Raw genomic sequence first — 27,545 nt, forward strand, 5'->3', positions numbered from 1 at the left:
ATTGTTCAACAGACAGATGATGAGATGACAGGCATGACAAAGGATCTTCTACATGACCTATGAGTCACATGGACCTGCACACATTGAACACACCGTCGCATATCATGGAGCCACTAGACTGATAGATAACTCCCACAATAGTACATAATTGATAGTCTTTAAGAGCACTCATCCAGAAATATTGGTTGAACGTAATTTCCTATAATGTCAGCCATAACGTATTCAGTGAGGTTCACATGTACGTGATACACGTCTTCTCTTGTCTAAGTCTTTATAGTTGGACTGATAAATTAGTCTGTGTGTCCATTCAAATAGATGTATTTACACATGCAGGCTAAGCTTTTCCACAAATATATTTGGTTGATGTCAGCATTTGCATATATCTCAGAAAAAGTGTTACTCTCAGTATGATCCTGTCTACGGTTTCAGTCTGCACCCCATGTCATTCTAATGTAGTACTACACAAGTTACTTTGGTAACTTGGGTGGAGAGTTGTACACATTGTGCTATTTCTACTGTGCATTCATCCATAAATTGTTACAAGATCAGTTAATGATGACCTTTCACACCAAGCAGGACATACATGAAGACTCGTTTTTTATTTCAAGTTACAAATTGCCTGCCATTATTAAGTCTAAGTCTGCCAATAGACTTTTAAACTGATTGGAAACAGCTATGGAACTGCAGTGGGAACACAACATTTGTCTCTTTTTTTTTCAGGAGTCACTGCACAAGATAACAAGCGGGAGCAAGTTATGAGGCGCAGGATGGGCCTGGTTGCTACTCTAAACATCCCAAAAGATCCACTGTATTCAATATGTAAGTGTTGTTTCAGTGATAGTGCATATAAATTATTTTCACCACACAAAAAATAATCTATTTTGTTACTCATGGTAGGCTGGAGATTAGCTAATTTAAAGCCTCAGATTCTAAAAAAAAAAAATAATTGGCGGTGTTTAAAGAGGAGCAGACAAAAAAAATCTAAGATAAGCTGTCTGCCTTCTGCCTTCAGCTTTATATTGAACAGACAGACATGTGAGTGGTGTTGATCTTCTCATCTAACTCATGGCAAGAAAACAAATCACGGCAATCAACAAAGCACACTCCCCAGAATGGCTAATTACTAATGCTTGAAGTTTTCATGTGGATATGTTTATATTTCTGTATGTTTATTTTCTGGGCAAGGCACTCAGTAAAAATCAGGAGCCAAAAGAAAGTTGGAAGGTGCCAGTGGTTAATGCTAATATGGCTTTTGATAAACATGACGAGCAAATCACTCCGCTTCATCTTGAGGCAAAAGCATTCTAGCGGTTTGCAAGTTTTACAAAATGATGCAAACATCAACATCATTAGCATTCATGGATTCCAACATTATGGATATTATCATCAACACAGGGCAAATCCTATTCTACTGACCCTGAGGCAGGAAGTGTGAATTCTTATCAGTCTCTGCTCAGGTGAAGCCTCGGCCTAGTTGCTGCCTTGGGCGGGTGTTTCTTCGCCCTCCTCTGTGCTGTTCACACTGCACTGCTGGCTGCTGTCCAGCTGTGTGTTGCTCCTGATGGACTGCACGGCCTGAATCTGCTGAAGACGCCTGGTCAGCTCTGCTTCGCAGGCCTGCAGCAGCGCTGACGTCCGTGTTCTGTCCCAGCCCAACACCTGCTCCATGGCCTCAACCCCTCTGGTCACTACCATCTAAAAACACACATGCAAGAATCTTCATTTAAAAAACTGGAAATATGAACATGTGAGATTTTATAATGCAATCCAATCAGACAGCTACTAGTGCTACTAGGTGACTCTGCATGCTGAGTGTACGGAAATGAGGGTGGACAAATTCTTACACTGGCATTTTTGTTAAAGTAAATGCCAACTGTATTATATAACAGAGCTGTGTCACTAATAAAGTACGGATGTGTTGTGTCAGGACTTGCAGCTTTACGTAACTGCATAATCATTTTTTACAGCTGCTAATTAGACTCGATAGAGTATGTTACAGCATAAGCCTTGTGCCAGAAGGAATGATGTAGGAATATGATGAAGCGGCCCTACCTTTTTGGGACATGTTCATGCACCTTCTTTTTCAGGTCTGTCTAAATCTACTATATAGCCTTTTTAGGAAATTCTAAGAAAGACTGGATCTGAATTTCTAAGGTTTTCTGACAAAGCAGCTATGTATAATTCAAATGTGGATGATTAAGAAAAAGTCAAATTTGAGTTATTTTTATCGACAGAAGTTTTGCGGCAGACTGGATGTGTGGACTACCTGTAGATCTTCAGTGGAGAGCCTGGTCTCTGGGCTTGTTTTGCCTTTCAAGACCATTAGTGTCCTGGACATGAATCCAGATGCAGAGTCCACTTCCATGCCATCCGGCAAATCCACATCTCCAGGCCCTGACATAATGAAACAAGTTTTGTCTCAGGGTCATTTGTTATATATGTTGCAGCTTTACGTTAGTATCTTTTTTTCCCACATCAGTCTACACTCAATACCCCATGATGACAAAGCAAAAACTGAATTATAGAATTCTTTGCAAATTTATTAAAAAGGAAAAATTGAAGTATTCAGACCCTTTGTTAAGACACCTGGAACTTCGGCATGCATATTTCTCAAGATCATCTTTGAGATGTTTCTGCACCTCGACTTGAGGTGGAAGAAGTGGCAGTACTCTACTGATCTGACTTCATGGCATAGGCACCAAAGGCACCAAAAAGAGTGAAACAAGATTCTCTGGTCTGATGAAACCAAGACTGAACTGTTTGGCCTCAATTCTAAGCTTCCTGTCTGGAGGAAACCAGGCACAGCTCATCCCAGCGGTGAAGCGTGGTGGCAGCATCGGGCTGTGGGGGTGCTTTTCAGCAGCAAGGACAGGGAGACTGGTCAGGGTTGAGGGTAAGCTGAACGGAACAAAGTACAGAGAATGACAACCTGGTCCAGAGTGCTCAGGACCTCAGACCCTAAGCACACAGCCAAGACAACACAGGAGAAGCTCAGGAACACTCTGTGAATGTCCTTGAGTGGCCCAGCCAGAGTCCTGACTTAGACTCAGCTGAACATCTCTGGAGAAACCTGATGGCCCCTATGTGACCTGACAGAGACCGAGAGGATCTGCAAGGGAGAATGGCAGAAAATCTGAATGCTTATGTCTTTGACATTTCAGTTTTTCCTTTTTAATTTGCACAAAATTAAAAAATTGTTTTCTCTTTGTCATCATGGAGTGTAGATTGATGAAGGGGGAAAAAAATCATTTAAATTATTTTAGCATACAATTCCAACATAGCAAAATGTGAAAAAACCTTTAGGGGTCTGAACACTTTCTGAATGCTCTGTAATTATAGTAAATCACTCAAGAGGTGAGATTATTCAGCAGTGACAACGGTTCCATCTAGTGGCCAAAACATACAAGTACATCTCTTTCCTCATGAGCCATCTAAACCGAGTAAGACAGCACAGAGAACAGACTGATTTGCTTATTTATCAGTGTTGGCACTCAAATGTATGAAGGAAAAATATGTTAAAAATATCTACAGCTGATTTCACTACCTGTTGTTTCAAGGAGAAATCTTCCTGTTTAATACATTTTGTTGTTGTAACTGTTTGCCACTCTTTGCACATACAAATACATAAGGGTGCATATGACCATGGATGTATTTAAATATTGATGTATTGAATAAAATTGTGTTTTTAGTTATCAGACAAAAATACATGTGTTTATCAAGAATTATTTTCGATCTTTATATATTCCTTAGAATTTCTCATTGAGCCAGTCCTGCATGCTGATGAAGGTTCTGTCCCAGATGCTTGTCAAAAGAACAAGCAGATATGGGTCATTACCTTCCTGCAGGGCAACACCACTGTAGGATTATATTGATTATGTTGTTAGATGTTGTACTCATGCTTATTGATTGCTGCTATTCATTAGACTTTTTTTTCTTCTAGGATAGAGGAAGATATGTGAGCACCTCTGGCATTTTAAACTTAAGACTAATACTGCTTTTACAGCCAACATTTTATGTAAAAATACATTTTATATTATTAATCTAAACTAATGTAACAATAAGAAACTAAGCAATACCATCGAGATTAAGAATAAATGAAAGAAAAGAGATAATCACAAAAACAGATCATGAGAGCAAAGCCCAGACACCAGTGCCAGATATTACACAGCATTTTATGTTATCCTGCATGAGACTTTCTGTGTAACTGTCTACAGTCTCCTGACAATATACCGTAATAGATTTGCACATTCACTTAAGTGTCCACATCTCAAAAAATTACTGTACCTTTTCCTTAAAAACTCTGACAGAACATTGCTGTGAGATACTCTACTGACTTGCTTTAGTTTTTTTGATCTGACTGAAATACAAAAAACTAAAATAACTTTCTAACCAAGGAGTAGCAACTTAACACATAGTTTATATTGTCTTGGAAAACCACAGTGTAAACTAAGAAACCTCTTTAGAGCCTAAGGCAAGAATGAAATGTCCCAGAAAACAATTTAGGGTAACCATTTCCAAATTGTAAAAATGAAAACCACCACATAATGACTCAGCCAATACCTCTCTGGCTGGGCTGACTTGGCTCATCCTGTCGTGTGTCTTCTTTCTCCACAGCTTTGAGGTAGAGCTGGAGCAACTCCTTGGACTGCCTTTCTTCCTCTCTTCGGTCCAGAACCCTCTGCAGTGTCTCCTGGAGGTCTTCAGCCCTCTTCTCTTGGAAGCCCAGAGCAGAGGCTAGCTCAGGGCATGGGGCATCTACTAAGGTCTGGAACAGCAAGTGACACAAATTATACTTAAAACTCTGAGAACACTGTGTCTGTGTGGTGCTTTAAAGTCACAGCAACAACAAACAATGGAACAAAAGAAGGAAAGAATTAATAGTTGTTGTTTTTGTCTTTCAGTTTGTTGACAATATGAAACATATCATACATTATCACCTTTTACTTTAACAAGACAAATACCTGTAAGTCTGTTTCAGACATGAGGATGATGCTGGTCAGATCCTGCTTCAGCTGCTGAGCCAGGTCCCACCAAGGTGCGACAGCACTGGAGGCGTCCACAGTATCAGCCTCCAGCATCACAGAGTCCCTCGCCATCCAGGCCGTGCCACCGTCAACTACAATGAAAAATAAGTGAATATCAAAACACAAGGCCGGACATTTCACTCTTCACAATTAGAACAGTCGCTGCAGACTGTAGCCAAATCTCAGATAGAAGTAGATCTGCTTACCTCTGCGAACTGGAGACCATGACTCTTTTTCATGCAACAGCATGAACTTTGTGTTTGAGGGTAAACACAAAAAGTAGGCCTGATCCTCTACTATCGTCCCATCATCCTCTAGGACCACTGTGACCTGGTTGCTGGGGCTGAACCCAAGGAACTCACACCCTGTAGGAAGAAAAATGACAGAATTTACACATCTTATGTGAATATCCTTTTATGATGAGAGCCACAGAGAACTTTGAGACACTTAAGTCTTTGGCCATTTTTCATAGCAAAATAATCATGGCAACCACAGTTATTAGGCCATAATAACTCACACGCCTTGATTCAAACAAATACCAATGACTTCTGTATGTCAATCACATCTATTCCTATTTGTCATTCAGTACATTTCTGATTGAGTGGTTGTACTGCTAGGCCCTCTGCCACCCTGACCTTATGCTTTACTTTGAAAATGACATATATTTTATGTCAATGACAAATGCATATCTCAGTTCATGTGTCTGATGGGTTTGCCTCTCATAGATTACAAATGAAGCCTCTGGTGAAATGATGGCTCCAACTGAACAAACACTTTGGTTGTTTTAATCACCACCAGATTCCGCAGGGCAAAACTGAGCAGCCTTTGTATTTAACCATATTTATGTTATTTATATACTGTCTGAACTTGCTTAAATGGGAAGGTGTCTTATTCATTAATGCCCAACCCCTGTAACAACACATTTGACAACTTTATAATGAGGTAAACACACACACACACACACAAAAGGGAATTTCACTACAGACGTGGTGTCATTACCAGTTACCACAACCGTATTGTCGTATTATTACATTTCCAGGATGTAGACCGTTTGAGAAAACGATGACCCAATCTAGTCATAGTCCTAGAAGACCACCACTAATATAATCTAAACGACCAGCTGTATTTACACCATGAAGAGTTCAATGAACTGGACAACGCCTGCTGACTACCGCTCTAGGAATGAGCAGGACGGGAGGCAGGTCTTGTCTGACTTTTCATGTTTATCTCCTGCAAGTTTGGACACGATGCGAGTGTGTCTACAGAGCTCGTTTGCGATGGAAGTGTGCAGCAAAATCACAATGGCGGTTATTTTAGTGGCTGGTAACGGTGCTTAAGAAAAAAGACCGTATCTGCATCATAACGTGTTTTTCAGTTTCACATTATAGCCTACAGCTGTTTTAGTAAGACACACCAATGCAAACTAAGACCACTGCTGAATACAGTAACCAAAATATACGACACCATCAGATAGGATTACCTTTCAGCGTCAGATTTCTCTGGCCTTTATCTTTCACCATACATAGCTTTATTAAAATAGAAGCCTTACATTCATACAGGCTCAGACACGTTTACAAACCATTCTGTCAACTCACCTTTTATCTTCAGCTCATCGAGGGAGGGAACTACCAACCCATATGATTTTTGTCGTGTGAAATTGCACACCCTACACGGTTTCCTCTCTGTCATTCTAGGCTTTATGAGGAGAAACTTATTTTCTTCTTTCTTTTTATCTTGACACCGACAAATACTAACAGAAACCGACAGCAGCTCCCGACAACTATTTCGGCTCTGTCAGGTCCGAACGCGGAACCGCCGAGGTGGCGCTACGGACTCTGGGATATGTAGTTTTATTAATTAGAACGCTAAGATGAGAAAATGTAGTTTCTGTTTCCATATGAATTGTAATAATTAGCAATTATAATATACTAATTGTTAATACTGTTGTATCTGGTCAAAGTACACGTAGTTTTATACACAGATGAGTCCAGTGGTCCCCAGCCTAGGGGTCAGGTTCATCTATGGTTCATTCAAAGGGTGATCGTTTTGGGTCGTGAGATAATTAATGAGAGCATATGAGCTGTTCAGAGGGTAAGTCTTGGTGGAACAGAGGTCACAAACCAAATAAGACATTTCATTGTATCACTGTATTTTGTAAGCTTATCATTTGATCATTAAACTTATCATTTGTCTTTTTTATGTATGTTTCTACTGCTTAAGCACAATAACTGATTAAATGTACTTAGGGCTAGACAGTTTCCAAAACTGGTGCCACAGTTTTTGTTCTGTTGTTTCAATTAAGTACAAATTTGTTTCGGAAAATGTACCACTAAAGCCTAATATCTGAAATAATAAGCATCCCTCATTATCAGCCTTGGCACCTTTTGTAGGGTGAGCCCTGTGTCAAGATATAGTTTTACCAATTCTGTAAATGAGGTTATTATAATTTCATTGCTTAAGGTTTTTTGTTTTGTTAATTATCAAGACTTTTATCAGTTCTGTTTATGTTGTGTTTGCATGTCAGTTGTATGCGCAAGGACCTCAAGGTAAAATTTGCTTAAACCTTCATGTGAAGTGTCCTGCGTCCAGTGTAGTCAATGGGTAAATAGTGACTCGTTAACTCCACTGAAATTTTGTAGCGGATATAGACGGTCCATAGACTGTATGAGAGGGTTGTTATCTTCCAGGAAAAGCAATCGAGCGTGGTTCACTCGAACAACTTCTCAAATAAACGAGGAATAGGAAGATGGCATCCACAGAGCAAGCTGATCTGCCAACACAGGTCTGCATTTATGCAGCTCAAACATTTGCCTCTTGGTGTTCAGATACGACAGTGAAGTCTTACAGTGTATTTGTATTTCGCGACCCTCAAATGCCATCATTTTCGTTTGTTACTTTTGTAACTGCTTAGTTAGCCTAGGCTAGCATGCTTGCTAGTTAGCATGCTAGCTAGCTCCTGCAGCGTTCCAAAAGTTGCCTCTCAGACATGTTTGTGTTTAGTGGGCACGAAGGGCCATGTTGGCGTTCTTGTGCTTTACCATATGTTGCCAAAACCCATGTGGCTAGTTTACCTAGTCGGCAAGCTATTTACCCCGACCAAATGTACGTATTTCCACCTGACCATGTAGCGTTAACTCTGCCTTATTGTGTGCAGTTCATGATATGATATGGAAAGGTCACTGTTAGCCAGACAAGCCTGGTGGTTTGTACTCGACTCTTTGCTAACACTGTGTTGGTTTACATTGCTGACAAACATCATTTATTCCGAGAAAACAAATGTTAAAGAAAGTTTCGAGTATTACATCTCGCCAGGGGAAGCTTTGCACTTTGCTGCTACATTTACAGTGTATAACTTCAGCAAGCATATATAAACCGTTTGCAGTCCAAAGTTCAGAACTGAAGCTTTGAAAGGTAGAATTGACTAAAGCCAATTATTCAGCCAGGGTACGAGCAACACATGTCTAGCCAAAAATATCTACAGCCTGTTATGCACATGCATCCAGTTTATATCTCTTTATTAATTTTAGTATTTAGCATTATATGAGGCAGATGCAATCTAGACAAATGTAATACGAATAGCTGATTTTAGTGCATTCTTCATTCCCATTTATATAACTAGATTTTAGGTGCATTCAGCTAATTACCAAGCCATTGTTAATGACAGTCAAGTGACAGATGTTACTGTCTTCACTGCTAGACTGTCAAGTTGGTAGGAGTTTGAAGTTTCCAAGTATATGATGTCAAAGATGTTCATGTTTGTATCATTGTAGTTAGTCTTAAGTTAATTTCAGCAGCATTCATTTGTGAGATAGACTACTATCTTAAACACTACTGTGTTAAACAAACATACCCCCTCTTCTCCAGTAGATGGCACTCTAACACAAGTGTTTGTTTATCCTCTTAGCCTGACCTTCCACCTGGAGATAGTGTGGCAGCTCCCGCCAGAGAGGCACTGGTAAGGATGTAGTGTCTAATACAAATTACTTGATTGATAAAGCAATATAGAGTATCCCTATTTGATGTAAATGCATATTATGCAGAGATGCCAGGCGAGATGGAATGATAGTCAAATTTAATGTTATCTCATGTCGAAAAATAAAAAGTGTTCCTTTGTTTCATGGTAATTTTGATGAATATGCTGCATCCATGATTCAACCATGTACAATCTATGCCCCAAAATATGTAACTTTTTGCACAGTGAAGTACCTGATTTTACTGATCAGTTCTTCTGCAATGATTGCATGTTAACCAGTGAAATCAGCTAGAGTAATATTTGGAAAGAATGGAAGTCTGCATACTCTTGGCAGTTGATGTCACATAGTTGAGGAGCACTATGCCTGTTTTTTTATGATCTGCTGGCTTAAAGACATTTGTTATCATCTTTTCATCAACAAACCACTTTTCCTTGCTAATCAGCTGATATTACACATTCCCTAGTGAGATCAAGTGTTAAAGGCTTCCAATTAGCAGCCAGTCATTTAGCACCACACTGATGTCCCCAAGCCCATAATGAGAGTGTACTTTATGTTCCTTGTCTTTGGAGAGGAAAAAGCATGTAGAAAGTTCTGTTCTAGCAGTGACAATGGTTCCACGATTGCTTTAATCATGTTTTGCATAAAACTTTCACCACATACCTTTGTTGTCCTTAGTTTAGTCCATTGCTTTTCATCCACAATACAATTGGATCCTGGAAGTTTGCTTGAATAATGTCTCATCCTCAGAGAGGAGTATTTAATAAAAAATGGCCTCAAAAAGTTTCAAATTCTAGTTGTAAATACCAGCGAGAGCAATGACATTTGATAAGAATAAACATAAGCTGTTTTTCAATAATGTCTAAAGAAAAGTATTTATAAGAAGTGCTTGGCCCAAGTGATGACAAAGATTATAACCAATAGTGTCTTATTGCTAAGTGGGGTGGAATATATCACAGGTACATTCACTGTCCTTGTATGGACACAGCATCCAGGTTAGAGGAGTGCTGTATTGTTCAGCATACATGTCTCAATGTCATTCACCACCATTCACTCTTCATCCTCCCCCCCATCATCCCTTCATGCCAAGGCTAATTTAATCCTGGGGTTATTGATTGTGGGAGCATTCTCCCAGGCTTTCTTTCAATTTACTCCAATTTCATCATCCCAGTGCGCTTCAAGACTGCCTCCTCAAAAAGGGAAGAAATTCTTGTTATGAGGGTCCTGATTCGAGACTGGTTGACAAGTCCCCCCACCACCACCCTCACTTCCAACCCCTTTTCTCCTTTCTCTTTTTGATGAGCTGCTCTTTCCCAGTTAAGTGGATTATTACAGTAGGGATAATTCTTGTCACATGGCATTATTTGGATGAGGTGAATAATTGAAATTTGTGTCTGAAAGGATTTTATCTGGATGAGAGGAAAGGGAGTGCTGGCAGGGTTGGGAGGGCAGAGAGAGGGTTAGAGAGAGAGAGAGCACACACACGTTTGTATAACATTTATGTGCACATGTGCATGTCAGACAAGCCATTGTGTCAGGCTGGGGACACCAGTCATGTTAACAGGTTCTGACTCACCTCGCCCAGATCAGCAGGCCCTGGCACACTGTACGGCGTGGGCTCTTTCAATTGTGGCAAGAGGGCCTAGCTCAGGGGCCAGTGCCACAGCCTCTGCCACCATCCAGGCCAGAGGTGCAGGTCTGGACCTGCAGTAACTGTAGAGAGGAAAAAAAAAAGTGTGGGAGAGACTGTGTGTGTTCCATGGTTGACTGGTATACCAGTCACTGCCAGCCGCTGCGGTTGCCTCCGGCGCTGTTCTTTGCTCACCCTCACCCCGGCCTGCTTCTTCTCTGCCTATAACCCACCCTCCCCCTTCCACCTTCAACTTATCACTGCCATGGCCATTACCCCTACCAGTCTCTTGCCAGTGTCTCCCTAGTCTATGTGATCTCTCCCTGCAGTGTTACCCTATGCTCACCCTTTGTCTCCTCCAATCACTCCTTCCATATTGCTTTCAAATAACAAATTACAAGGCAGATACGGTAGATATACGTCATTATAGTTTCGAGTAATTCCATTTTCTGAACTTCTTTGCTTGTTCTGAGTGAAATGAAAAATGAAAAACACCTGCTTAGCCATTATATTCACTTTACTAATGATTTTTTTTTCCGAAACTGTAGTTTAGATGCAAAATAATGCTATGAAAGAATAGTCACATATTTTCATTAATATGCCGCTTGTTTTCTTCATGAATCAATGAATAACTTTATCTATAAAATGTCAAATAACATTGAAAAAGGGCCTTCATAATTTATCAAGTCACAATGTGTATAACATCTGATTTTTGTCAAGCTCCAGGAACTACATAGTTACTGAAAACAAAATCAAATGAAATGTTTCCTGATAGCAGACTTAATTATCACTGAGTGTCCAGTTTGTCCCAGATTTTGTTTGTGAACTTCCAGGACATAAAAAGGCTAACTGCAGTGAGGAACTTTTAGTTGTGATGTGTGTTTATAAAGCGTCATGTGGATATGCAGCTGATTTACCTTTGCTTTACTCTCTGTACACTGAAAAATCACAGGCCCCTGAATTGTGTGTGGGGATGCAAGCATGTGGGTTACGTGTGCAGGAGGTGCATCTGTACCATTTGCACACCTCCGTGAGTGCATGTGTGCATACGTCGTGCAAACTAAGTGTGTGTATGTGTTTAGGTTTGGGGGGGGGGGGGGGGGGGGGGGGGGGGGTTTAATACAGCAGAGGGAGGGTGGTAATGGGAGGGGAAAAAGAATTGTAAGAAGAACATCCCCGGTCTCACAGCAACTTCAAAAGCTCCCCTTCCCCAGGATATTAAGCGACTGTGATGAAAAATTTAGCAAGCGTTAAATAAGCCGCTTTGAAGTGATCTGTTTTGGCTCCACAGTCTCCGAATTTCCGTAGCCCCTCTGCAATAGCCATCATACTACAGAGGGGGAGAGTGGGGAAAAAAGGAACAGTATGTTAAGTGCAGGAGTTGTGGGAGACCTGGCTGGTTGGCAGAGGACATGCCAGCAGTTATCGGTCCAGCCAGAGACATGAAGGCACTACCGCTGCTACTGTTCCCTTTTGTCTTTCTCCGGCTCTTTTTCTCCTCATTTCACCTCTCCTTCCCTGATGGCTCTTCTGCCGAGCCCTGTGAGTTGCAGGCAGACAGATGTTGCTCATATGTGAGCTCTGAAAAGAATTTTTTTTTTCTTCATCACATAGTGGGTGTAACACAAATGTAACACAGTGGTGATACCAGGAAGTCAGAGGTTACTCTCGGGTCTTGACTCAGTTATTTTTTTGTCTTTAGTGACTTTCCCCATGGAACATGTGTTTGTGGAAAGATATGTCCTTTAAAACTGATCTGTCGCACGCGCTTGTGTGTGTTTTTCTTTAACCGATTATACGACTTGCACAAAAAAACTGAAGTGCAATACATTTTAAGTGATTTGAATCTTTTTTTTTTTTTTGTTTTAGGTTTTCACTGCCATAAAGCAAAAATAACAAGTGGTTAATCTCATATTTGATAATTCATGTTTCAATTCATTTCACATTCATCACTTTTAAAACCATTACTTTAATTTTTGAGGACTCCAGGTTTCAACACGCTCCAAATTAATTATTGGGGCAGAGTAAGAAATGGGAGGCAGTAATGAGTCTGGTATGGTAACTCCATTCTGTCAAGAAACTAGGCTACCATTTAGTTAGTCAAGGGAACCTTCTCTGAGATTTTCCTTTTTTCCTCTTTGCTCATTACTTTAATTGTAATTGTAATCCTTTATTGGAGCTGTCTGCAGTAAAGGAGAGTTATGGTCCGAGTGGGGGCGCGAGCCATAGAGATATTTCATGATTATTGGAGAAGACGGTCACTAGGTGGCAGCCACTAGTTCGGCCTTGCTGTAATTACTGGGTGGGAAGTGATGGCGAGTAACTGTGTGTGGCTGTGTGTGACTGTGTGTGTGTGTGTGTGTGTGTGCACCCTTGCACGCATGCAGGTGCGTGCAAGGGTGCGTGTGAAGAGAGATTTCTGAGATTCTGTCACACTCCTTGAAAGTGAAAAGTCAAATAAATCTGATAACGTGCCATCTCACCGTCACTAGATTCTGTGTCCTGTCATGTTGACTGTAAACATGCTACATTCTCTGAAGAAGCACAGAGCAAAGTTGTGTGTGGAAATGATCTACCTTCATATTTTTAGGGGTATTTTCAAATAAGTAAGCTCATTTTGAATGTTATCTGAAAACTGTATCTCACAGTGGGAACCGATACAGTGTGAAAAATAGAAAATGGAGATGACATAGTATCACTTTTATTTTGTTTCATATGCCCATAGTTTCACATGTGAAACCTTTGCACACCACAGTTTGTTTCAGTGGTCGTGGTGAAGTTTTTTTTTTTTTCTTTGAAAAACATAAAAGCTCGCTTCTCTGTTTCTCAGTGCAACATTCATTGTGCATCATGCGCTGTTTGTTTCGGTGGTTAATGATACAGGAAGAGCCCTCCATTTTATTGTTGCTGTGTTGCACTTTTTCCCCTCCTCGCCCAACACGGCAGCCAGCCTCCTTAGAGGACTCTGTATGAATTCTCACTGTCATGTCCAAGGACGAGTGGCGCAGGGTCAGCTAATTGCTTTTATGATTATGATTTCACGTCAGATTTATCGTGCATGCTCGTAGCACATCTTCCAGGTCCTGCAGACGTTGCTGGCTTGGATGGGGAAAATGAGTTTACAGCTTCTGGCTGTGGCTTCTTGTTTAAGTGCAGGTCACACTTTTTGACTCATTAGAGTTGAACGCAGGGGGTGAATCACACAGGCTTTTCCTGTAAAAGCTAACTGTTTTCTATGTCAGTAACTGTACTTGTTTTTTTCATATTTGGCCACAAAAGAGCATTTCTTTACTTTGTCTTCAACATGTGCTAAAGTTTGGAGGTCATGAGTGAGGAATGACACAGACAAGGATTTTTGGTTTTTCTGTCGTTTGAACTTTTTATGAGCCATAAATCTCTCATCTTCATTTCTGTTCGCGGATGAAATCATTGCGCTTATTCCCCTCATAGTATGCCAGAATTATCAGTTGACTTCTTTTTGATGTTGGCGACTTTTTTTTTCCTGATGGTTCCACCCACCTCTTTGAAAATGATGAGCACAGATGAGTCCAACCCATTTTATAAATTTTATTTATTTTGTGGTTTATGCCTCATGTGCTGAGCTGGACTAGATCTGCATTGCCAACCCAGACAATAGCATTTTTATCTTGGTTTTTGATGAGGGTGTTGAAAATCCTTTAATGCGCTGTAAAGTTCATGGTAAATGAAGAAGAAGCTGTTGTCACCGTATGTCAATAATACACATATTTTATGTGGAGAGTTTCATGTCGTGACCCGTGGCTCTTGATTTGTTGCATTAATTTGACCTCGCTCTGACCTTCCTGGCTGGGCTGCAGTGTGACTAGTGACAGATGCAGCCTGGGAATATGGTTTGGATAGTTTTCCAATGCTCAGAGGAATGTTGAAGCTAGTTTTACGCAAAGTTCATTTTGGAGACATATGTAAAGTCTATGATTAAGCTGAATTCAATAAACTTTAATGAATACTTAGGACTTTATTTGTAGGGTTTTCGTCTCAGCGAGTATATTAATGTAAACAGCATGGTAACAGAGCTGTAATTTCCTATTCTCCCACAATTTAGTGAACTGTCATAATGTGTTTACTTAAGAAATGATAGAAATACGACACTAGTTTAATTACAGCGTAGTCATTTTGCCTCAATATACTTGGGAAAGTGGCCTTATTGAGCTGAGCTTCCTTTATACTCTCTATTCTGCTTTGTAATTACTTCAGCTTGATTTATCGTCTTTTCTTTGTGTTTATGGTTGTAAACTGCTCGAGTGAGTAACTTGGTCTGAGAGTGGCTTGTCTCCTTGCAGCGAGGCTGGAAATCTCCCGATGAATCTGAGATGTCTCCGCTGTCAAGACTGCTCACATCGCTCTCAGCCTCCAATGTCACTTTCAAGGCATAATTACACAAGTTGTGTTGATTAGTATGAGAAGCAATTACGCTGGCTTTCCGCTGCAAATGGAGAATGTGATGGCTCTTGATTGACAGGAAGCATCCTGGCTTTAATAAGTAAATGACTATGGTAATTCAGGTACTGAGACCCTTTGATTTGTCAGCATCTTTCTAATTTTTGTGATGTCCTCTGATTTTAATGAACATGAATTTGATTGAATTCCCTCTGTCCCTGCACCCATTTGTCTGTCTTTCGTCTCTGACCAGGAAGCACTCTCACAAGGGAGCCATATGATTACACTTTCAGAGCTCCTAAACAGTCCTGCTGCTGATGCAGAATTATCCCTCTCTCTCTGAACGAGTCTAGTTTGTAAAAATAAAAAAGAAATAAATGAACAACATGCAATTTTGGCACACTGTTCCAAATGCTTTTTAGCACATCATGCTTTCACAAGTGTGGAAATCAGAGGAAAAATTATTTTTAATTGACACTTTGGGGAACATTTTTTTCTCTTTTTATCTGGCTTCCCAGTAAGTTATTAGCTGTTAATTTGTCGGCAAGCTCCCCTACAGCGCCAGATATTTGTTCAAATGCTGGGATCCCCTCAGTGCGTTTGTAACTACACTTCTGAAAATGCTGCCCTGTCTAATTATGTAATATAATACTGCCTTTTAGGCAAGTTTATTTTAATTGAATAATATTAGTTCTAGCTAAGGGTAAGCTTTCGGAACAGCAATACTTAAAACAGCTCTCTATACTGTATACAGTTCACAGGCATCTACTGTAAGATGTAGCAAAGATAGAGTCTGCAGTTTATTAATTTTATAAAAACACATTTCTTATAGATGCCAAGCTTTTACACTAAGATCTGTCTATTTTAGATATTTGAATAAGGGCCAAACAATTGAATAATGCTGAAATTTGATTGGCCCTGCCCTCAGTGTCATATTTCTTTCTTTGTTAACCACAGTTGGCCTAATCAAGTAATTCCCTGTTTGTCTTAGTAACCCCCTATAGAGTCATACATGCATAAATATAATAAAATAATTTGCTCTTGCACTCCATAGCCCAGCTGTAATTTATATGGATTGAATGAGTGCTGCATTGTGGAAAAGCACGAGTGGACCAAATGCTCGTTTGTCACCTCTAATAAATGTTGGAATGTAAATTATGAAGTTATGCTTCAGATGTAAATGCACTTTATTCCAGTCCTTTAATGTAAACAGCCCACTTCAATACATTAAGGGGGTGGTGGTGGGGCGGGGGGTTGACTCGGAATTTTGACTGTTTTCACAATCAATAATAAACACAAAAGAGCCTAGATGGGGAACGTTATAACATATCTGAAGTCGGGTTCATAAATTATTGCATGAAAGCAGGCTTGTACACCAAAAATGTAAATACATTAATGTTATTAATAATGTAGTGACTAATAGTTCTATCAAGACTGTAATAGCAGTTTAATGGAATATGACAGCAAGAATGTATTACACTTCTTACATTTAGACGGGACCTCACATGACATTTATCAGGGATTTCTGAAACAATTTTTTTGATTATTTTGTTAAGTTAATTGCTTCTTTCCCCCCAACGTCTTCTCTAGGAGAGGGGCAAAAAACTGGTAATGGATATTAATTAATATGTGTCAGTTTTGTGGGTTTGATTAAAAATAATGAAAGCAAAATGCTAATGGGATTTCAGAGTTTCTCTGTGTGTGGCGCCCTGAGATTGTGGCTTTATCTGGGGAATCTGAAAAAAAGGAGATAGTAGGCTACTGTCAAGGCTAAAATGAAAGTGAAATACAAAAAAATGAGATAAATTATCTTAAAACGAACTAAAACTGAGAACTTAAGTGAGAATATTCCACTGTAATTAGCCTGACTATGGATGTGTGATACAGAGGTGTATTGACAGTAAACGGTAAAGTTTTTCACAGTGGTATAATGAAAAGTTGAGCCTTGCTTGCAATTCATCTCCTCCTCTCAGAATGACATTATCCTCACCTGCAGATGAAGGATTTTTTTTTCTGAATGAAAGAAACACTTGAATCATTTCTGACAACTTGCTGTCTTGGCAAGTCTTTTTTCCGGCTACTGTGATGTGTTTCTAATATATGGTTGTTTGCCAGCAAGGCAGTGTACGGACTTGTTTTTCAGAAAGGTTAGAGAGCTTGGATGTGGGTTTTTTTTTTATTTTGGCTTTTCTTTCAAAATAGACACTACTCATGCATCTTGAGAATTGAGCTGCATTTGACTTGGCACTGATTACAGCGGGACATCTACGCGTTCAGCCAAAGTCCACTACAGTCAGCATGGAGCAATCCTTGCCAAGACCTCTTTGTGTCTGTATGCAGTCTTCAGCAGAAAGAGGACTTTTAAAAGCTATCATTAAGGTGGGGCACAAGTGTAGATCAGCAGTGAAACAGAGGCTGGCACAGTAAAAAAGCAACCATAGCCACTGACACAACTGACAATTATCCGACACCTGGACTGGCTCCCCTCCCTGGCATGTGCGTCAAGACTGTCGACTTCTTGTTAATGCAGTTATTAACAGGAAGATTGCATTTGTTTTCCTGCTCAGCTCTCCTGGCAGCACTACTTTGCTTTCTCTTTGATTAAAGTAGTAGATGGATGGAAGAATTAGTGCTCTGTCTTAAACATCAAAAGGAAGGGTGAGAGGGAGATGATCGAGATGGAATAAACAGAGGAGAGGCAGAGGCCTTTTTGTCCCTTCCACGTCGTGTTTACTGTGGAATTTTGGATTTTAAGAGGGGTATTGGTGGCCTGCAATCCTGTGGAAAGAGAAATATGACTCAGTATCAGATCAGATTTTTGTGTCCCTGTTTTTCCCCTCCTATTTACTGCCACTACGTCACTTGCCCCCAGTCTGTCCCTCTTCCATCTATAGGGCTATGTCATGGTTTTCTTTACTTCTATACTGTGTGGAAAGTGTTTTTAGGTATCATGGGGATGAGAAAAGGGGAAGTGAACGGGCTCCGTCAAACAGCCCGTACTTCTGAAATGCAGAGAGTGGCATTGTCATGTGTTTTCTGTGTCAAGGTCGACAGAAAATGTCAGAACAGGTGCACGTCTGCTGCTGAGCTGCTTGCCAACTCAGCCCCTTTGCTGTAACACGCCACCCTGTGTGACATTATAGTGGTTCACTGTGGGTTGTCTCCTCTCCTCATTCTTTTGCAGGAGCCTGGTAAAACATGTATTTTCCCCCGTCACCACGTGAGCTGATGTGGAGTTCAAATGGGTGTTGACGCCTAAAGTTTGACCATTGCCTCTGATTGTCATGTAGTCTCAAAAATTATGGGTGCTGTGCAGCACTGACGTGCAACATTCCTTTCTGATTACGCCGTTGTTTTTTTTCTTTTGCTTTTTTTTTCAGTTCTGAATCTGATTAAATCTTTGTACTTTAGGGGACATCATTTTGATATGGAGAGAAGCCTGCTTTTCTTCAGCTATTAATCATGACATTCGTAGGAAGATTACAGTACAAGAAGTCCCTCTTTATCAGTACTATATAAGAGAGAATTAAAATAAACATTCCATAATCTACGATCTTAAAAAAAGAATATTAATGTATGAGTATGATGTGTAATTAGAGGCAGATGCATGGAGTTGTATAGGAGTAAATGTGCTGATTTATATCACTGTCACGTCATGTATAGTTATTCACAGTCTGCATTAGGCAAACATGTTGCAAAACCTGATATTCTGTCTGAACTTCTCAGAAGAGACGGATTATTTTTAGGTGTAGCACGTACAAGCCAAATGTTGCACGTGCTTTTGCCACTTTTTGACATTTTATAACCAATGAAATCTCCAGTGTGTAACCTCACTGGTTCCGAAAGGTTGAAATGAAAAATTATTATTTGATCTGACGAGCTGTCGTGTTCGTATCCTCTCTAGCATCTGGTTAGATGAGAAGAAAGAGAACTGCTACTTCTGTGACCCTGATGGTTGTCGTTTTCTGACGCTGTCAGCACTGCACTCTTTTTATGTTCATCCTAGTTTTGAGGTTAGATTCTTACTGGCAGTTGGAGGCCTCCAGAAAAGGAGAATTAGCCAGCATTTTTCTTTGTCACTTAGTGTGATCAGGAACAGACTCTGTTTGCTCGTTTGCCAAAACCAAACGAAGGCCTACTGCTCAAAGTTTCCTTCCTCATTTGATGGTGATTTCAGTCTGCCTTATCTGCTGCTGTAGATGTGTGGCCCATTGTCTTGGCAAGTGTGTCTAAATGTTTCTGACAGGTCTCAGTGAAAGACAGGCCGCAAGGGTAAACTGCCAGGCTCCCCCCCCCCCCCCCCCCCCCCTTTGACTCGCCCCACACCACCCCTGACCAGTAGATGGCGATGTTAATCTTCTCTGGCTCCTCTCTTGCCTCGATGCTTCTCCGAACTACACACCATCCTTCTCCTCTCCTTCTCTCTGTGGCACTCGCTGAGGAAAGAGGGGTCTCACCCCGTGTGGAGGGTCATGCCACCAATTCCTGGCCCCCTTTGAAGACCATGAAATTGCTGATCCAAGACGCACGATTAGTGCATTCAGCCTATTGACTGGAGAAGGGTTGACGCGTGATTATAATGTCACTGGAATGTCACAATCTGTCTGGATGTCTTTGTGAGCATACTCTCATCCGGTGGCACAGTGTACCCAAGAAGGAATAATTTGATCAATAAAAGGACACCTCTCTCTCTATTGTCACTGGCCTCTCTATTCTAGTTTTATTAGTCAATTTGGCAGGCTGGCAGGACTGCACACAAAACTGATGCCAACTCGCTGCATCTTCACCCCAGCTCCCTGCTTTATTTGCCTATCGTAATGGTTCACTTCAAGTTGCTTTGCTGTGTGTGTATTGTAGGGTGTGTGTGTGTGTGTGTCTGTGGGTGGGAGGGTGCTGCCTTAGTGAGAGGAGCAGTTTGGATCAACAGAGGAGGATAGGCTTGTCACTGTAAGTTGCTTGTGACGGAGGCAGCTCTTCTCCTGACACCACAACACAACTTCTGTGGTGTGTCGCTTGGACACAAGCTTCACGTTGTTTGCTGCTGGTGCCACTCGCATTTTGCCTCAATCAACTAATTGAATGTGAAAGGCCAGCGGGCCTCGATGATATGAAGGACAACGCATAGAGCAGTGGCAGTTTCAAGAAAAGCCTATGTGCTTGTTTGTGTGACTGTATCCGGTTGCTTCTCAAATTTATGTTCACAGAAGACATTTCAAGGAATTCATGCAGATCAGTTTACTGTAGTTTATTGGTTTGTTGTAGCTAAAATGTAAATTTTAGCCTTTGACTAATCTTTATTGACCTTTAAAGTTGTAGACAACGATCTTATAAGAGAAAATGACTTACAGTGTATAATTTGTCATGTTTTTATGGAATTGAGAAACCATTAATGGTAAAATGATAAAATTTTTCATTTATTTTAACAAAACTTTTTGTAGCACATGCTTTATAAAAACACATTCAGTGCATTCCACTCATCTTAAGATGCATTTCTAAAATGGTCAAAGTTATTATACAATTTTGTAAAACAAAATAACCTGAATGTCATTTATTATGATAAAGTCATGAAGCAATGATCAGTGAACAAAGTTTATTTCCAGCTCATTATTTTGATTACATTATAGATCTTTTTTTTTAAAAATATATTCGTTGTTTCAACTTTTCATACCTAACACATTTCAAAACCACATTATAAACACATTTTTTCAGTACATTCCACTGATCTAAAGTTACATCGTGAGCTCTCTTATGTTTGGTAACGCTCATACCCCGTACTGAAAGGCACATGGAGCCGCTTGTCACAGAATGTCATCATTGACTGTAAAAGAAAAAAGAAAAAAAGAAAAAAGAAAAAGAAAAGCTTCGAATTACAGGAAAGAGGCACTGCATTAAAGAACAAAGGAGATCGATGGCAGTACATTAAATTTTATGCGAATGAAAAAAAAAAATCAACTAATTAAAATTGATTACTCCTGCTTTGTAAATGTGTTTCTGAATTAAATTATTGTATGAAAACATTTTGACCAATCGAGGAGCTGAGGAAGTATCCATTACTGGATTGCAGCTGAGAAGGGGCTGGAATGTTTTGTGGTGGCTAAGTAGTTTGTTGTGCTTCACTGCGACTCCCCTCTTGCACCCCCCGCTGCTAAAGTGCCACGGGTTAATCTCTGATGACCCTCATCTCTCAGAGCAGCTCCAGACTCATGGTTTGGGCCTTTTACCTGAATTAAAAGGAATTTGTGGGCTATATAAGTATTTTTGTTCAAAGTAAGTGAAAGTGAGGTGTCACTGACGGAGTCGCTGCTCTTTAGTCATCGGGGCTCTCGGGGCTCTGAGGGCCCCGCTGGGGATGTCCTCATCTAAACAGTCATCTGTCTCGCTAGTTTAGCACGGGCAACCCCAGGCAGCGCGAGTGACAGTTACACATTAAGAAATGTCAGACTCGGCTTTATATCGTATCTCTCAAACTCGTTTTGAATTGGCTGGAAGCCTTGTGTTTCCCTTCTGGTTTAGATCTCTCAAGAATAAAAGAAATACTTCACTTTCTTGTTGATTTGATCTTATTTTTTAAAAAACACATGGCTGTTTGCAGAAACCACTGTTTCTTGATGCTGCACTAAAATATATATATATTTTTATTCTGTATACCTTGTTTACCTAGATCCTGAGAGAAGTTGAGTTATTTTTTTGCAAACCACAACCTGTTAAAACACACAACACACTTCTTGACCCTATTTTTTACGATTTAGAGATGTCATGATTGAAGTTTGCAAACTGAAGGAAGTGAAGCAGTCACAGGACATCATCATGCATAGCCAGAATAATGAATCATAAAATATGTGACTACAGCTTTGAAATATAATTTCACACCATTGAGAAAACGAAAAAAAAAAAAAAAGCTTTCTGTAGCTACAGAAAAGAGGGGAGGAAGAAACAGGTCAACTTTTTTTTTCTCCTTCACAGCCTTAGCATGACTCCCGAGGCTCTATTATGTGAGTTTATCTGTACTCTGCACAGTTTTTACAGGTTGATAATGTCCTCATTGGATCAAATGTACTTAGCCCCCAGTGTTTCTTAGAGCTGAACCTACTCAACTTTTCCATGTTTGTGATGACAGAGCTCTGATAGGGAAATGCTGCTGAATGGAAAGTTTGGTCTGTACATGCAGTGGTCTTGAAAAAAGCTTGATTTCCGTCCACCAACCCCCCCCTTTACAAAAATTGCATAATGCGCTTTTGATGTCATGATTGCAGCCTTGCCCATGGCTCTAACACTGACACCGATACAGTGCTGTATGTTATTTTTAAACCTTTGCAATGCAAATGTCAATGAAGTTTTCCATGACCCTTTTTCATCTGTTGAAATGTTGACTTTGACCTTTAAACTTCAAAAGTTAGGATCATTCGATAAAGATTGACCACATTCAGAGTATAAGACACAAAAAAAGAACCCACTTTTTTTTTAACCCTTTTTACTGACTGTAAACTTTGAACAGATGTAGAAGTAGGTCTGAACTATCTCATACCCTGACAAGAGAAGAAGAAAAAAAGCTCGTATTTTACCAGAATTCCTTTATCAGATTTTACTGATGCTGAAGTTGAGTTTCGGTAATGGTTGTTCATTTAATTTTCTCACATTGTAGCTTCTCTGAAAAGCATTGCCTTTATCACCAAAAGTGATAAAGGCAGTAAACAAACGTCTCTTTTTGTACAGTCATTGTCAGAATGGCTCAACTCAAGAAGGGCCCTTGATGTAGCCTGCAGCGTCTGAATGAGTGTGGATTGTGGAGGTTAGCTAAATGGTCGAGTCTGCACCTCGCTTCCTGATGTCTCTCAGGGTCAATAATTTCCTGTAGCAACTCCCATGAGGCCTTGCTTCCTCAGCTAAAGGTCACATTAAGGCGGGAAAGATGTCACAATTAGAAGGGCATTTAAAGCTGCTCTTTTAAAAAGATTAAAAAGCACTGTTAGCCACGTCAAGCAGTCAGGCGACTAAAGGAAATACAATAATTGCATTAAAACTTCATTCCTTTCTGGCAGGGCTCTGGTATCAGAAAGGTATTGGGTTAAGTCATTTAAGACAGCTGCCCCTGATAGCAAATCATCCATGAAAGCACCAAATTAATATAGAGCTTCATTTTTCGCCGTCCCTCACTTTCTCTCGCTTTTGGTCCTCCAAATGTGTGTTTGGGGGGGAAATTTGAAACTAGCCTAACACAATTTTTGTTCATGTCTATCAGTGTGTTATTATATCAGGGGCACTTCTCCACAAATGTACAGGCCGGGGCAATTTGGAATGAATTGATTCACACTGAGACTGAATCCTATACTTGCTAATGATTTCCTTTTAGCCCCTCCATTGCACCCCCACACCCAACTTCTTGTTCCATCCGGCCCTCTGAAGTGTTCGAGGGCATTGTTGCAGACAAAATGTGTACATATACTTTTTTGTGGAACAGATGTCATGAAGTTGCTAAGTGCATAGCAATTTAATTTTCTTTAAGAAAAAATGGAAAGTAGATGTGACACACTACTTGTGAACTGTCTTTTTATGTGCGTAAGCTGATTCGAAAGAGGCTCAAGATCAACAACAATCAGCAGAACTTAGAGAAAAGTCACAGTTGCAAACACAGCATGAGTATCCTGTAGCACTTTCATTTCAGACTAATTGTTAGACAACCGGTGGTTTAAGTTGGCCTGAATTATTAAGACCGAAAACAAGCGTCTGGAATCCTTTCTTGTGAGACATCTTTTTCATCTGTTGAGGTTCAGATGTTGTTCTCCGGTTTATTTCAAATACCGAAACCAGTCAATAGAAACAAATGTAAAACAGACAACACATTGCTCTTTCAGTGCAGAGAGTCTGAATTTCCCAAACATATCAACTCATATCGTGAATCCCCACAATGTATACCTGCAAAACATCCATAGGTCTTACTGTATATTATAGTTAAGTGATATTACTAGATAGAGCAAAAATATACAACTGGTTACATGGATTTCCTCAGGCGTCCCACCATGTGGTTCGAACATAATTGGATTTCACCCTCATTTTTTTCACAATTCAAGGTATCACAATTGTAATTTTCAGACAAGTGCAGTGCAAAGTCTTGTCCAATTCAAACTCAATAACACTGCTGTAATCTTGTCCTTTCATCAACTCCAGTCTTTAAGTGTGTTGGTTAATGTTATCTCTTCTCATGATTGAGTTTTCACCTCTTTTTCAGCTTTACCTGACACTTTATTGGTTATCTGGTTTGCAAAGATTATTGTTCTTAACATGGAGCACTTTGGTGCATTAGCAGTCAAAGCTTTACAAGTAGCTTTACACTAAAGCCTAATTGTTGCTTTAACCAAAAACGACTAACTAGTTTTTTAAAAGAAAGGAAATTCACAATTTTTTTTTACTTTTAGTTGCTTATGCTGCCAACCCAAATGTGCTTTCCACTGTTATCCATCTAACCCCCCTAAAAGCCCAGTTATGTGCTACCCAACACTATAACTGGGGTGATCCATAAGTCAATAACAAGACAAGACTGAAATCTGTGCAATGTGGTTATAATTGATTGAGATGTCTGGGTGGAACTTGTGCAAAGCATCTATGTCATCTGCTAAGAAGTGCACTTTTCCTCTCCCTGAAGATCTACCACTACAGTTTTAACCAAATGGACATTTACCTCATTACTTTGCCGCTGAGCTAGCTGCGGTCCTTACTAAGATGTCATACTTATGCCTATTAACATTGACACAATTTTCTTGTCAATATTGTGCTACTGAAATTTTCAGGGAATGTAAACAAGCTTTGCTCATTCAGCATATTCGTCCTCTATTAGGTCATTTACCTCTCACAGGGCTCTGTTATTTACTGGAATAAATATTAGAATATTAGATTTTAGTGTGTTCATTATCTCTGGTGTCTGCCTTTACCACAAGTGGTCTTGTTGGCTCACTTACTTGAGTAGCAAGAGCTTTGCCAAGAGCAGGATGATTTTGTCTTGTTATCAAAGGGATATTTTCTCTGTGTTTTGACTGTATCTTTTGGCCCAGAACATCAGTTGGGGGCTCACCATGCAAATGGTTTAATCTGCTTGTCACAATGAAGGTTCCGGGTGACTGACTTTAATAAGCCCTCAGCATATAGAGATCCAGGAAATTCCATACCCCTTGCATAACCCTTACGTACATCAAGGTCACGGTAGTGTCACAGTGAAATGGTAGATTAGTGTCTAAATGAATTGTGGCAGCATCTCCCGGGATGAATCTGGTACATTTTGATAAAATTCACCATTGCAGTTTCATTACTGCATATGTAGTATACTGCAGGAAGTCTGTGGGTGCTGCATGGTATTTTCATGAGTGTACTTAATTAGAATAAAAGTTCTATTAAGTTGCTTTTCAGCATATTTGTAGCCTATTAAAGAAAAGTCAAATACATTTTCATAAGGATGATAAAGATGCCTGTGCCATGATTTTCCACTGTATTGTTTGTTTGTCACAGAAATCCAGCTCTTTACACAGCTTCCCTGCCACACCTACCCCACGGACAAGTTTAAACTGCAATTCTTTTGGATTGAAACTGGTTCATAGTATATGCAATGCATTACCCAAAACGAATTACCACTGGCAGGGCGCTCAATCACTTTGTATCTTTCAACACTAAGAGAAAAGAAGAGTAATCAAAACCTTTCAACCTATTAGAGGGATGACTTTTACAATTGAATCACGGGGACCACAGGTGCGATAATAAGTCATCTAAACCTCCCCTCCAGTGTGTTTCCCCTTTCTCCGTGTTCTTACATATTTATCTATTTTAGGAGGCGCCACTTCGCGGCGCCCACTTCAAATTTATGTTTTAATGCCATTTGAGGAAGATTTTTTTTTTTCTCCCTCCAATTCTTGGAAATGCATACTGGGGTGGAAAATTAAGGTGCATCTCGAAGGAAAACATAATAGAATCGATGAACGCAGTGCACTTAAAACTACTGATGTTCTGATGCTATTTAACGTTCTAGTGCATTAACGTTTCAAGTCATTACAACATTCAGGCTGGGTGATTTGATCATGGCAGGTTTTTAACTGGAAGAATTACAGAAGTTTTCAGCCTAGGATTCTCAAGTTATTAGATACAAATGATCACCTCTGCATTAAGTATAGATTTTCTTCCACTGCGCACTTAAGAATGGAAGTTTGTCTTTAAGAGGGTAATAGCAAATTAAGCTCCATACTCCATTTGTCCAGCACTCTTGATGGGCTAATTTTATAACTGCTGATTTGGTCATTTCCCACATTTAGCTGGAAAGTGGTCAGGTGGTCTTTCTCCTCGCAGATGGGTGTGGGGGCTTAGAAGCAACTATCAAATAGAATCCACTCATGTTTTTTTTTTCCCCGGATTTATAACGAACCTTTTTCTTAAAGAAAGTCTAGACTGTTGTTTGTTCTGTTAAAAGCATCACTTTCCTGTGCATCTTATCTTCTTCCTCTCACATTATCTCATTATGAGTAATTAAATCACGTTTGTTTCTCCCCAGATAACCACTGCTGTAAAATTTCTACAGAACCCAAAAGTACGTCAGAGTCCCTTGGCCACCAGAAAAGCATTCCTCAAGAAAAAAGGTCAGACACATTTGATTTTCTCTTGATTTGTGTTGAATGCAGCACTGAAAGCCTTGAAAATATGTATTTGTCAGAAATTCTTATTATTATTATTATGAACTTTATTTGTACAAAATGTGTTGGCCAGAGATGAACACACTGTCTATTTGTTGTTGCTTTTTTTTCTTTTTTTGGTAATATTAGTCTGTAAGGGTCAAAGGTGGTGGCCATAGCTCTTTGCCCTGAGGGGTCTAAAAGGGGTCGATTTAGCTTCAGAGTGCATGATTCAAGCCCGGTGAATAAATGACACACCAGTTGGGATGCTCCTTTGGGTTCAGGAAAATTAATATTGACAAACTCTCTCTGCATTTTCAATGGAATTATCAATATTGCCTTCCAGCATTTTAACCCTTTTACTTAATTTAACTGTTATCGTAAATTTGAGGCATGACACAGGAAGATTTTCTAAGCAGGGATGGTGGAAATGTTTGCTGGCTCTTCAGTTTCTTTGCCATTCACTGAAATTATTTCTGACACATGGTAGAATATTGTTTGTGCAATAAAACTTGCAAATAGCTTTATCACTCCGAACTCATTTAAGGCGGTTCAATATAATGCGGCGGTGGAAATGTGCAGTGTTATGCCATGTATTTCTTGCAGTCAGCCTATGGCTGAGCAAAGACAATGTGCACTGAGAGTATGTGGCTTTACCTCAGATAAACTCTTTGCGGTGAGTATTTTTATTTCAGTTCTTCAGGAAAAACAGTGCAGTACTTAGGGGACTATACCTCTGTAGTGCTGGGGGACTTTGCCTCCAGCATTAGAGTAGCCAAACAGTGAAAAGTGAGCCTAAAAGCTCCATGACTGGGGAAGGTAACCTGAAACCAAATCCATGGTTGCCGGCTGCTACTAC

The 27,545-nt window shown here is 40.0% G+C and overlaps 2 protein-coding genes across 4 annotated transcripts in view; one reads left to right on the top strand and one right to left on the bottom strand.

Annotated features, from left to right (window-relative positions):
* Positions 1-633: 633 nt before the first annotated feature.
* dffa (DNA fragmentation factor, alpha polypeptide) lies at positions 634-6,828 on the bottom strand. Its single transcript, XM_041066603.1, has 6 exons — positions 6,620-6,828; positions 5,231-5,389; positions 4,962-5,116; positions 4,561-4,765; positions 2,267-2,394; positions 634-1,695 (listed from the first exon to the last, which is right to left on the bottom strand). Exons 1-6 carry the CDS (start codon positions 6,711-6,713, stop codon positions 1,471-1,473), a joined length of 966 nt encoding a protein of 321 aa, XP_040922537.1. The 5' UTR covers positions 6,714-6,828; the 3' UTR covers positions 634-1,470.
* A 906-nt stretch (positions 6,829-7,734) lies between these two features.
* pex14 (peroxisomal biogenesis factor 14) overlaps positions 7,735-27,545 on the top strand; it is a 45,075-nt gene continuing 25,264 nt past the window's right edge. For 2 of the 3 annotated variants that reach the window (XM_041060168.1, XM_041060178.1), the window contains exons 1-3: positions 7,764-7,806; positions 8,929-8,979; positions 26,569-26,653. In XM_041060168.1, the coding sequence (XP_040916102.1) occupies positions 7,771-7,806; positions 8,929-8,979; positions 26,569-26,653 (172 nt within the window). In that variant the 5' untranslated portion in view covers positions 7,764-7,770. Of the gene's footprint in view, positions 7,807-8,928; positions 8,980-26,568; positions 26,654-27,545 lie in introns of all 3 variants that reach the window. The other variant, XM_041060158.1, reaches the window with a different exon arrangement.

This window comes from Toxotes jaculatrix, chromosome 2 (assembly GCF_017976425.1).
Source record: "Toxotes jaculatrix isolate fToxJac2 chromosome 2, fToxJac2.pri, whole genome shotgun sequence".
NCBI lineage: Eukaryota > Metazoa > Chordata > Actinopteri > Toxotidae > Toxotes > Toxotes jaculatrix.

Bases quoted from the DNA above. Each gene is read 5' to 3' on its own strand.
- dffa (XM_041066603.1), bottom strand. From the start codon at position 6,713: ATGACAGAGAGGAAACCGTGTAGGGTGTGCAATTTCACACGACAAAAA. The intron at 5,390-6,619 runs GTGAGTTGACAG...TTCTTCCTACAG, and splicing joins CGATGAGCTGAAGATAAAAG to GGTGTGAGTTCCTTGGGTTC. The intron at 1,696-2,266 runs GTAGTCCACACA...GTGTGTTTTTAG, and splicing joins TCTCCACTGAAGATCTACAG to ATGGTAGTGACCAGAGGGGT.